Raw genomic sequence first — 12,334 nt, 5'->3', positions numbered from 1 at the left:
ATACATGATCCCCGGAACTCAATTACTATGAACTATCCTAGAACCCAAAAAATCAAACAAACTGCAAAAACATAAGCTCAACAAACTCCTCTTATTTCTGAATTTCAAGCTTACATTGATTCGATCACACACTTTTTCCTAAAACAAACCACAAAAACTGCTACTCATAAGTTAAAAGTTACCATAAAATTAAACAAGTACATGGCCAGTTCATTCTTGATTGCGCATAATAGCTTTGGAAACCAGCGAGTTTTTCATCTCCAAAGAGAGTTTCAAGCACTCAGACAAGTCCACACCAGAATCATCAGCAGCCATCCATTTAAACCTCTGCAGCAACATTGCAAGCCAAAGCTCCACAGTGGCCAACCCCATGGCCTTACCAGGGCACACCCTTCTTCCGGAACCAAAAGGCGCGAGCCTAAGATCAGAACCCATGATGTGCACATTATCTTCACCCTGCAGCAGAAAACGCTCTGGCTTGAACTCTTCTGGATCAGGCCAAATATCTTGGTCATGAGTGATGGACCACATGTTCACCATGGCAGTGGTGCCGGCGGGGATGAAGTGGTTGCCAATATGTGTGTCGTGGATGGCGAGCCTAGCCCATGAAAGAAGAGGGCCTGGTGGGTGCATCCTCAAGGTTTCCTTCACTATGGCGTGAAGGTAAGGAAGGTTTGGAAGATCAGTGTCAGAAACAGTGCGGTCAGAGTCAACAACAGAGTCAATTTCAGCTTGTGCCTTAGCTTGGATTTCAGGGTGCATCACCATTCTAGCAAGAATCCACTCTAGAAGGATTGCTACTGTATCAGTCCCCCTAAAGATCATTTCCTGCAAAATAAAATCACATTAAACCTCATTAAAAAATAACATGATCACTAGTTTATTCAAACATATAGAAGGGCTTGATTCCCAACTCTAGTAAATGAAAAAAACTCATTGATCAGTCGTCTACAGTTTGATGTGCTAAACACCATAGATATTACTTTCATGTACTCCTATGTGTAATTTAGAGGGTTTTACTGCCATCTCTTATTAATGAATGCTGATTTCAAAATTCGTTATTATCTACCCTGATATAATCATTGTTACACTAAACAATTTGATCAATTACAAGTGTATGGAAAAGTTCTCCTAAAGATTGTGCAGAACTTGACATCTATAAAAGGTTATACAGAAAAAATGAGACTTTTCAGAAATATCTAAGCAAACGAATTTAATTTGGATGTTTTGTCCTTTCCATAAATTATGCATCTTCTGTCCTGTTTTAAATTCAAAAGAGGAATAGAAATCATTGAATAAAAGCAAACAATGATAACATGAACTTAAACAGATAAAGCTCAATATGGTTAGCCCAAAAGTTCAACTTAATGCAACTATTCATGACATTTTGAACAATAATATGCATCTAAAACATTCCTCTGCAACTAACCTGGAATAATCAATAAAAAGATGAGATTGAATAAGGGAAAACTCACCCACAAAATTGCTACCATATCTGAGTGTTGAAGCTTGTTCTCTTCCTCCAAATCCAGCAGCACATCAACAAAATCACTAGAGCTCTCATCACAACCTTGTCCTTCAGCAGCCCTTATCATCCTGTGCTCCAATATGATTTTCCCAACAAAAGCATTAACCTTAGCCACCAAATTCTTGCACCTCTTCCTCACACCCTGCAAGTCCATCCAACCCAACAGAGGAAAGTGATCACTCCAATTGAAAACACCAAGCAAATCATACCCTTCCTTAACCAGCTCCTCAACCTCACACCCATCACCACCCTCACCAAACTCATAACACCTCCCAAACACCATCATCATCACATTGTTCAGTGACCCAAAATGCAAAACCTCCCTCACCTCCACTTCACCCTTCATCTCCATCACCCCCTTAATCTCCCTCACCATGTGTGCCCCAATCCTGGCCCTGAAATCCCCAAAGGATGCAATCTTCCTCGGAGAAAACATGTGGGTTGCAGAGATTCTCCTCAGGTTCCTCCAGTACTCACCATAAGGTGCGAACCCCATTGCCCTGTGAAACAGAAGCTCAAAAGCAGACTCCTTCACAGGTCGATCAGCGAAAGCAGAACTATTGAGAAGCTCTTTCGCTGTGTCAGGGTGAGAAGAGATCACAAAACGAGTGAACCCAACAGAGAATGCCATTAAGGCTTTCGCCTTTAAGGCTCCTGCGAGTTTTGCGAGAACCCTGTGAGTCAGAGTCGTCCCTGTGAAAGCAAAAACCATGCCAAACAGGGGGAAACCAGAGGGTCCAGGAATGGAAGAAGAAGAAGAAGATGAAGCTCCTCTGTTTTTGGAAGATGCTCTGTTTTTGGAAATTGCTCTGTTTTTGGACAGAGCCCAAGCAAGACCACCGGGAACAAGCCAGTAGCCGAAGACGGCGGCGAGGAGGAGGAAGCCGAGAAGGACATCGAAGGTGAGAGTGGTTGGACATGAAGGTGGGTGGAAGAAGAGGGAGCAGAGAGGTGAAGACATTGTTATGGTTAACAATGAGGAATAGGAAGAAGAAGAAGAAGAAGAAGAAGAAGAAGAAGGTTTTGTGTGTGTGAGAGAGAGAAAGCAGGGGAAGTGCTGAAATTGTGATGGAAGACCAAGAGTGTGAGGGAGGATTTATATAGTAAGATGTTAGAGACTGTTGAGAAACAATTTTTTTATTTTTTGTTATCCAAATGAACACTAGTTGCCTTAGAGTAATTTTAATTCTAGAACATTTCTATAATATTCTTTCAAATATTTTAATGTTTTTTTTAATTATTAATGTTTTTTTTAAGTGATGTACAAAAATTGCTTAGCTCTTGAAGTTGGGTGGGTGGTTTATAGCATTGCAATTTCCCTTGCTCACGTTACAAACATGCTGTGCCTCATGCAATTATTCTTCATGCAATGGTTCAGTTCAGTTAGATCAATTTATTTTAGACTGGTTATAAGTGTACATACAAATTTAGTGGAAATTCAATATACATACGATTTAACAGCGGTCTTGAGTTGCTACAAAGACATGAGAGAAATTGACATAATAATATAGTTAAAAATCATCATTAAATCATATGTTTATTGAATGCATGTTGGGAATCACAACTTAATTTTTATAGTTTTGTTACAAAAAGTAGTTTGTGTGGGTTGGCTCCGGTTATAACCTCAAGTCATGACATATTTCCAAAACCACATGTCGCTCAGAAGTACGTATAAATTGTCTACTAATGCAGTCCACACATCAATAATGAAAATTAAACACAAAATTTTATAAAGAGAAGTGTTTCGTCCTTATCATGAGTCAACTTGCGAATTGCAACTTAGGTACAACTAACATCTTCCTTAATTTAATTTTGTTTTTAAATAGTCATAAAAGTGAATTCCTCTGATAGTGGATGCAAGTCACCCACCATATATAAGTGCATGCAAGCTAAGGCTTCATTCTTTTTGTCAAGTGATACCCAGTTCCTATATATGCCTCCTCATCCGGTTAATCAACACAGTTTTTATAGTATCTTTACATCTTCTCTTTAATCCTAAAACTCAGATTCGTATAAGTTCCTTCCTTTAATTAATTCAGGTTTAAGAGTAGAATCAAATTATTTGCACTTAATCCCCTTAATTGCATTAATTGCACTATGGAGCTTCTCCGTTAACAATGAATTGGAGTGCGCCCAAGACAAATCCAAACATATGCCGTTAATCTTCTTAGCTGAATATATCAAAATCACAATGGCTCACACCAGTGAGCTAGCGTTAATGAGAAAAGGTGATAAATTCAAATCACAGTTTTTACATATAACACACACCTCAAGTTTTTATTTAAAAAAGAAGAAGCAAAGAAAGAAGAGTAATGATTTATACACACCTCACTTCTCTTCCATCTCATTTCCACTCATTTTTTATTTTTATCTCTTTCTGCATTTCCTGTCACATCACATATCATATCACTTATTTCTCTCTTATTTCTTCACCATCTCCTAAGGTGGAGGTGGAATTGATTAATGAACAAAACATTATTGACCAAAGAAATATGTCACCTTTTTTTGAGTATATATCCAACGTGCACAAACATTATACCTATAAAAGGTGCGGTTTTAAATCCCTTGTGTCGAAGCAATTGTTGGATATTCACGTGATATCCTTGTTATATTTGTAGACACTGATAACTGCTATGTCTGCCTCCAGGTTGAAGAGTCCAAAAGGGGACGTTAATGCCAACAGAGAAACTCTCCCTCCTTTCACGTTAAATGTCACCAGAACATAAATCAAAATTCAAACATAGAACTATACTACAACTAGGATTATAGCCCGTCTCCGTGCAATGCACGGACGAGCAGTTCTACGATTTTATAAAATTATTTTTTTATCTTATTAAGATGAACATATTAATTCACATACCAAAACTTTGGAATGTTTGAATTATATACCACAATTCTTTTTATGACTTATAAAAAAGTTTGAGTAAAAAAAAAACATAATCTTAGCTAACTCAATCACATTTCGTATATTATTTTCATATTTTATTTATTTATTGGTTCATACATTGTAAACGTTTCTATTTATGCATGGACAACCAGTTCAATGATTAAATATATTTATATGTATTATTTATTAACATTAATAAACTAATTCACATATGTATAATTTGTAATCTTCTCAAATATATAAAATCAACAAAACATATTACCAAGGTCTAAAATCAATAAAACATAGTATAAGTCCTTAAGGTACAACACTATCTTCAACCAAAACAAAAATCAGACACATCTAAATTTTTAACAATAATCAATTGTAGATTCTTTGAAAAACCATTTTTTGTTACATCTCGTTGCGTAACATCCTCATTGCATATTAGAATCTTCAGACCTGATTTCGTCTTCACACGAGAAACAGCAACATACAATTGGCCATGTGAAAAAACAGGACTTGATAAATACACACCAACACTTGACAGTGTTTGCCCTTGGCTCTTATTAATAGTCATAGCAAATGACAAAATAAGAGGAAATTGCCTTCTTTGGAACCTAATTGGCATGGTCTGTCTACTTGCATGTGTGTCCGTTACGACAATACATCCAACAAAATTTGGACAAAGATGTGTAACAATAAGCCTAGTTCCATTGCACAATCCAGTGGAAATATCTAGATTTCGCATGAGCACAACAGAAGAACCCATCTTCAAAACCAACTTATGGTCCGGAATACCAGAGCACTTGATATCATTTAGGAATTCGGTTGTAACCCATCCAGCTTCAACACCAACCTCTTCATCAACACCCCATATTGAATCAGAGCTTAAATATGTCATCTTCTGAGCAGGTAATTGTGACAACACATATTTATCAACCATATCAACTGCATCCAATGTTGGAGCAAGTATAGCCTTGTCTTGAAAATAATCAGCACATCCAATCTCTTGAAGAATATTGGGATACATGGTCTGAACAATTTCACAAATAGGATTCAAAGACTGTTGAATCAATGTTTCATCTGTTACTTTTATCATAGATTCACCATCATTATAGGCTCCTAAATTTCCATCTCCAACATCTAATACCCATTTCGCAAATGATTTAACCTCCTCAATTTCGTGATCACTCAAGTTACCAAGCAAACGCATGTTTTCAGTCAATGTGAGCACCTTACAAAATCTCCACAATCTAGATGAGTTAATGGTAGACATCACAATCTCAGCTCTAGTACCCTTAGGGATAACTGGTAGAATCTGTCTAAAATCACCCCCTAGAACAACAAGATTGATAAAACCACCTCTCCTCATCAGCCAGACCACTAACCTTACCAAATACTATGAATACACCCTCCTATCGAAATTATAACATAAGAGGTAACTTGTTAAATATTCTTTTTTTTACAACTCTAGTCATTTAAATCCATTTCAATACAAACTCATCTTCAAGTGGAACAATTGGAACACCCCCATCAATTACACCAAGAGGAACATTCAAGTCAACTCCATGCACAGCCAAACTACATACACAGATAAAAAACACATAAATAAGTCCATATCTGTGAAAAAATTAATCATCAAAATAACAAATACACATAGACAACTATATCATATATAGCAACAGATTAAAAGAATACCCATTCCTAAATGATGCGACTTCAGGAATATCAAGATTCCATAGAAGTTTAGTACCTCTCATCACATTTTGAATAACAATATCACCTATAGTTTAAACATAAGGCAGATAGCAATTACACCATTGGAGTAACTTAATAAAAGACAAATAAATGGAACCAAAAGCTAACAATTTTAACAATACCCCTGAATGACTTTATCTTAGCGAACTGCACAACCATCACCGGAAATCCATTTCGATCAATAGCCAGAAATTCAGTAACAATGTCAACGTAGTTACCAAATAGGGCACATTTCACCATACCCCTACAAAGACATAAAAAAATTGCTGCTTTAAAACTAATAAACATCAGTTAAGTATTTGAACACATAATAAAAATCTTAAGTTCTGGTCACTTGTCATCAATCAGATCAAGCTCAATCTTCCTTGTGACTCTCCCATCTTTTACATATTGCCTCTCCCTTAAAACATGAGTAACCAGTCCAATAAAATCTGAAAATGAAAAAAATGTACATTCAGCAAAACAAAATTGGAATGAAAGCAATCACATTTACAACATAAGCTCCTGGAATCATAATTAAATATAAATGACAATAACTTATGCTCATAACCATCCATCATCCATAACAATGAAGAAGAAAACGAAATGATTATATACAAGAAAATGGATCCAAATAATGAGATTCTTAGCTTCTCTACCTGGATTTCCCCAATCTTACAATCCAAATAACACCCATTAACACTACTATCCCCTATTTATATTACCTTACCTAACTATCCTTTCTTGTAACTACTAACCAACAAACTATAGGTTCGTTCCAGAATTAGAGATTCAATAAAATGAATCCTATAGGTTAGAGTTCCCTAAAGCTCCTTTACATATCCTTCAATAGACATTAATTGGGATTTACTACTAACATGCGTGCTCGCATAACATATAGATAAACTGATCCGATGAATAAACTTAAGTGGTTATCCTAAGTAACCAACACACATCTTTTCTTAAAGTAAAGTAAGCATTACACTTCAGCCAATACAACTCTAAGTTGGTTACGGGTTAGTTCCACAATCAAAATGAATACAATGGCTAAGGATTCCCGAAAACTCCATTACATCTCCTTTCATAGAAATTAATTGCGATTTACACCTGCTATACATCAACTCATAATATACACATAAGCTAATCCAACCAACTAACTTAAATGGCTTTTCCTCTAAGTAAACAATACATTTCACCCAATACACACGAAACAAAATCTATCACATATAAAGGGCAGTACTTAAAATACAATGAATAAATGATATAAATGATACTAACCAATGAGAAAATCAGATTCCCCCATTGTTGCATCAATGTAAGTAGAGTTCTTGAGTGATAAACAAATATTTGGAATCACATCAGAATGTTCCTGCGCTACTCTTGTTCTATGATTGAAGAATATCTTGCAGAAATGTTCAGAGGCGCGAAATATGCCAGAGTTCTCAGAAACATCAAAATAAGTTATCTTGTACACATTACCCTCTGAAAATTCACCCTTGAACTTGCTAAGATAGTTCTTCTTAATGTAAGCCTCAATTTTGACACCCTATACACCAAAATAAAATTCCCAATGACAAATTAAAATTTGCTATAGCTAAACATAGTCCATAATCATAAAAAGGATTTACACAGGTAGAAAATAAAAGAATAAACCTCTGAATCAATCAAGACAAGATTAAGCGCATATGGCTTAGAAGGCTCACCAGCAGGAAACATCTCCCACTGACGAAGAACACGAACCTTAACTTTCCATGTATCTTTGCCAGGCCTTAAAACACGAAGGGGATGGAAAGGACCAGCAGTGAACGCCATGAGTAAATCAAATTACCACCAGTGTAGAGCAAAAGGGACAAGAGACAAAGACAAGAGGTTAGAGTAAGAACACCAGGAAGACCATACAATAGTAGTATTTATAGACAGCCACAAATGAGATAAGATTACAAATAAATTGAATTGATGTATTCATATGGTTGACAACAACAAAATAGCTGGAAAACTGTACATACCTAACCTCTGCAAATCAACTGACATAGCAACAATCAGCTGACGAAGGAGTGAAGGACACAACATCTATGGCTTCTGATACACTGACAACAATCAGTTCACAAATGAAACATTTTCATCACAAATCCTTTATCCTCCCTCTGATCTCCACCTAACATAAGAGATCTCCAAGAAACGTATGTAACAATGATGAAATTTTCAATCAGCCAGTATCAATACAACTGTCAAACCTAAAATTTAGTACTTCTCCAACCTTCAGACTGCCAAATTCCCTCTCTTCTCAAATCTGATCTCCACCTAACAGAAAAAGCCTTCAAGCAACGTATGTCATAATGACGAAATTTACGCTCAGCCATTATCAACACAACTGTCATACCTAAAATTTAATCATTCTCCTACCTTCAAACTTCCAAATCTCCTCTCTTCTCAAATCTCACACTACACAACAGTTACGGGGACTGTTGTCGTGGCCACACCCAATTGCAACCCGATTCACCGACCCGGATCCGCCAAACGACATCGTTTCAGTCACGAATTCCCCAACTGTGAATGACCCATCACCGTATGAGACTTGGTAGAGGCACGACTGGCACTGTTGCAGGCTGTTACAGTCACGAATTCCCCAACCCGATTCACGGAAGGCTGAAACCTCCAGCGCCTGGTACAGTTGCGCGTCGCATGTCAACGACCGTAGGTGGAGGATGTTGTCGGGTCGGATTGTTGGTAGCAATCGACAGATCGCTCCAGTTCACGTCTCTCACTTCTGCTACAGTTATGGGGACTGCAACAACGCAGATTGCTCCAGAGAAAAACCAAGGCAACACTCTTCTCCTTCATGACAGAGAATACGTTCAGATCAGAATGGGCAAAGTAAAGATGAGTCAATTTGAGATGAATGGACCAGATTAAATGTACTCTTATCAATAGTTAGTGGGTAGGTATGATATGAACGGGCAAGATTCAAAGTTCCCAGCTGAATAGTGCTCTAGTAATTAGAGATGAATGGTTGAGATGCAAAGTTCTCTTATGAACAGTGATTTCATGTCTCTCTTTTAAGATGTAGTAGATATGGAAACTTCTATATATATAATGCAGAAAATGACTTGGTGCATCATGAATATATAGTGACATTTATAAATGACTGTTAGTGATCGAGCATGTCTATCTTATTGCCATGTTTGGGGGTTAATTAAGCAGAGGGAACCAGAGCTAGCATGAAACATGATGCAGCTGTTGTGTTTGTACTTTCAGCCAGGATGATTTTCTCTCACACTCATATATAGGTCATCCGGCCGGTAGATCGATGTTCATTCCTACAATTTCATGCTCCACGTGTCTAATCTTGGTCATGTTGGGAGTGTGTTGTGCACTTGTGCTGAAATCACATTAACTAGAGATATGACTAGATAAATGTTGTAAAGGAAGAGATCCTCTAGCTAATTTTTAGTGTAGAGCTAGGCCCACTCCAAATTGTAAGACATGTTATCCTCTTCGGCCTCCAATCCCCGTGGAACCACTTCCGAAAAACATGTGAACAAACATCTACTCTTCTTGTAAAAAAGTGGTCCAAATTAAAGATGAAATAGAGCGAGATAGATAACTGGTAGCAAGAAGTTGTTCTAGGGAAAACGCAGAGGAAAAGAAAATAAAGGAAAAATACCAAGATGTGAGCAAGGCTCGAATTTTCTCATTAATTTGCAAAAGGAAATACAAAGGCTATTTAACTAGTACAGTCTTGGTCCCAAAGCAAGGAAGACCCAACATATGGCCCAATCCCTTTTAAGAAGACTAAGCTGACTTTGATTCATTAGACATATATAATTTCTCCCTATGGGAAATAATTAAAAAGCTGAATAGAAATAGAATTAGCTAGAAGCTTCTAGTAGAAGTCCTTGTAGCGGGCTGGTTTTTGGATTGTACGTTTGGGCATAGGTCCAGTGGTATCAATACCATCCCCTGGAAGACCAGACATGTCCTCATGGCTGGGTTGATGAGTGGATGCATCGGACAGTGGAGGACTCAGATCTTGACCCGTTGATTGATTTGAACCGTGTGGCAGGTGCGTGGGACTAACGGAAGGGTCTGGAGCCATTTGCGTGTTGGGCTCACTGCCCGAGGCTCCTTTTGGCACGTGAGAGCCAGCTGTGTGGCCTTGGTAGTCCCGCTGATTGTTCGCTGAAGAAAGAGAGGAAGAATCCAAGGCAATTGCCTTAGCTGGACCGTTGGATGGGAAAAGGTTGTGAGGATCGGATGGATCTTCTGGGTCCTCGTTTCCTTCAGAAGTGATATTAGGGTTGGAGGTGTGAACTGAAGTACTTGTGTTTTGTTTTGTATTTCCAGAGGTTGAAGCTGCCTCCTTTTCTCCCTTTTGGCCAGAGCCAAAATCCAAGTCTGAGGTTGGATCCTTGAGGGTTGGATTTGTGTGAGCAATGGAGCTTTCTTCATACGATCCCTTCTCCTTTTCTTTCTAGGGTTGCCTTTCTGCTGGCTTGTCTGCGCATGGAGCTTCCATGGCCGCTGGTGTGTCTCCAGCGATGTCTGTGGCTAAAGGTGGAAGGGGGGAGAACGCGCGCACAGGATCTCCATGGAACCGTTTGAGCAACGACACATGGAAGACTGGGTGGAGGCGGCTTGAACCCGGCAGATCCAGATGGTATGCAACATATCCGATCTTGTTGACAATCTGGAAGGGGCCATAGTAGCGCGGTGACAGCTTTTGGTTGTTCCGGCGCAGGAGGGACTGCTGACGGTAAGGTCTCAACCGCAAGAGGACCCATTCTTCGGCGGTGAAGGTAACTTCTTGCCGATGCTTATCCTTCTCCAACTTCATTCTGTGTTGAGCCCTTCCCAGATTGGCCTTGAGTATTCTGAGGATGATATTGCGGTTTTGCAGGGTTGCATCCAAGGATTCCACGGTGGTGCTTCCAAGAACATAGTCCAACATCGATGGGGCTGGTCTACCATACAAGGCTTTGAATGGGCTCATTCCAGCGGAAGAGTGATGAGCCGTGTATTATACCAATATTCGGCCAGATGAAGGTAACAGTACCAGGTCTTGGGTTGCTCGCCGACATAACATCGGAGGTACGTTTCCAACCCCCTATTGACTACCTCGGTTTGTCCGTCGGACTCAGGGTGGTACGACGTGCTAAACCGAAGCTGGGTTCCCTGGACGCGGAAAAGCTCCCTCCAGAACTGGCTCAAGAAGAGCTTGTCCCGATCAGACACAATTGATCGGGGTATTCCATGGAGTTTACATATGTCGGTGGCAAACCTTCCCGCTAGGTTCTAAGCAGTGAATTTGGAGGGCAACCCAATGAAGTGGCCATACTTAGTTAATCTGTCAACTATGACCCATATTACGGAATGGCCATGAGAGTTTGGTAGTCCAGTGATGAAATCCATGGAGAGGTCCTCCCACACTAAAGTAGGACTAGGTAAGGGCTGCAAAAGGCCTTGCTTCTTAGTGGGAAGATACTTGTTATGTTGGCATGCTTTGCACTTCTGAACAAAGATTTTGGCTTGTGTGTATAGGCCTGGCCAGTTGAAGGAAGCAGCAAGGCGAGCCAACGTGGGTTGCAACCCGGAATGTCCTGCCGTCGGCGAAGCGTGATACTCAGCGAGTATGTTCCTCTTCATTGAGGGTAAGTTTGGAAGGTAAATTCCCCGTTTGTAATAAAGCAACCCTTGATGTTGATAAAACCCTTCGTCTTGTAATTTCTGACGCATTTCTGTTTGACCCTCTGAGGTTTGATAAAATTGGAGCAATTCAGCAAGGATTGAAGGCACGACTGTAGTAAATGAGTGAAAGGTGCTCGTGGAGTCCTCTGCAAAGCTTCGGGATAACGCATCTGCCACCTTATTACTAGAGCTTGGTTTGTAATGAATCTCAAATTCAAACCCTGTCAATTTGGAGGCCCATTTTTGTTGTTCTGGTGTTTGGATTGATTGTGTAAGAAAATGCCTCAGGCTTTGTTGGTCAGTGTAAACATGGAACTTGTGGCCTATCAAGTATTGCCTCCATTTCTTTACTGACTCTGTAATAGCATACATTTCCCTAACATAGGTGGATTGTGATTGCATCTGCAGGGTGAGCTTCTTACTGAAGAAGGCAATAGGGTGGCCCTTTTGGGAGAGCACAACTCCAACTGCTAGCCCGACGCATCTGTCTCTATGAAGAAGGGTAGCTTGAAGTC

General features: G+C 39.2%; 3 protein-coding genes across 3 annotated transcripts; all 3 read right to left on the bottom strand.

Annotated features, from left to right (window-relative positions):
* Nucleotides 1-72: 72 nt before the first annotated feature.
* On the bottom strand, nucleotides 73-2,610 carry LOC130714158 (cytochrome P450 78A5-like). Its single transcript, XM_057564051.1, has 2 exons — nucleotides 1,476-2,610; nucleotides 73-828 (listed from the first exon to the last, which is right to left on the bottom strand). Exons 1-2 carry the CDS (start codon nucleotides 2,487-2,489, stop codon nucleotides 211-213), a joined length of 1,632 nt encoding a protein of 543 aa, XP_057420034.1. The 5' UTR covers nucleotides 2,490-2,610; the 3' UTR covers nucleotides 73-210.
* A 2,121-nt stretch (nucleotides 2,611-4,731) lies between these two features.
* Nucleotides 4,732-5,769, bottom strand: LOC130713079 (uncharacterized). Its single transcript, XM_057562880.1, has one exon. The coding sequence runs from the start codon at nucleotides 5,767-5,769 to the stop codon at nucleotides 4,732-4,734; it is 1,038 nt and encodes a 345-aa protein (XP_057418863.1).
* Nucleotides 5,770-5,875: 106 nt separating this feature from the next.
* Nucleotides 5,876-7,946, bottom strand: LOC130713078 (uncharacterized). The gene is made up of 6 exons (XM_057562879.1): nucleotides 7,788-7,946; nucleotides 7,413-7,680; nucleotides 6,490-6,586; nucleotides 6,278-6,399; nucleotides 6,096-6,180; nucleotides 5,876-5,978 (listed from the first exon to the last, which is right to left on the bottom strand). Exons 1-6 carry the CDS (start codon nucleotides 7,944-7,946, stop codon nucleotides 5,876-5,878), a joined length of 834 nt encoding a protein of 277 aa, XP_057418862.1.
* Nucleotides 7,947-12,334: the final 4,388 nt, after the last annotated feature.

This window comes from Lotus japonicus, chromosome 4, assembly GCF_012489685.1.
Source record: "Lotus japonicus ecotype B-129 chromosome 4, LjGifu_v1.2".
Classification (NCBI taxonomy): Eukaryota; Viridiplantae; Streptophyta; class Magnoliopsida; order Fabales; family Fabaceae; genus Lotus; species Lotus japonicus.
The sequence above is the reverse complement of the archived record's forward strand: the minus strand, read 5'-3'. Positions and strand labels throughout refer to the sequence as shown.

What these genes read in the sequence shown, in the direction of transcription:
- LOC130714158 (XM_057564051.1), bottom strand. Translation starts at nt 2,489, where the DNA reads ATGTCTTCACCTCTCTGCTCCCTCTTCTTCCACCCACCTTCATGTCCA. An exon ending in ATATGGTAGCAATTTTGTGG is followed by an intron (nt 829 to 1,475) that starts GTGAGTTTTCCC and finishes TTTATTTTGCAG; the next exon opens with GAAATGATCTTTAGGGGGAC.
- LOC130713079 (XM_057562880.1), bottom strand. Translation starts at nt 5,769, where the DNA reads ATGAGGAGAGGTGGTTTTATCAATCTTGTTGTTCTAGGGGGTGATTTT.
- LOC130713078 (XM_057562879.1), bottom strand. Translation starts at nt 7,946, where the DNA reads ATGGCGTTCACTGCTGGTCCTTTCCATCCCCTTCGTGTTTTAAGGCCT. An exon ending in CTTGATCTGATTGATGACAA is followed by an intron (nt 6,400 to 6,489) that starts GTGACCAGAACT and finishes ATGTCTTTGTAG; the next exon opens with GGGTATGGTGAAATGTGCCC. An exon ending in TAAGATAAAGTCATTCAGGG is followed by an intron (nt 6,181 to 6,277) that starts GTATTGTTAAAA and finishes TTTAAACTATAG; the next exon opens with GTGATATTGTTATTCAAAAT.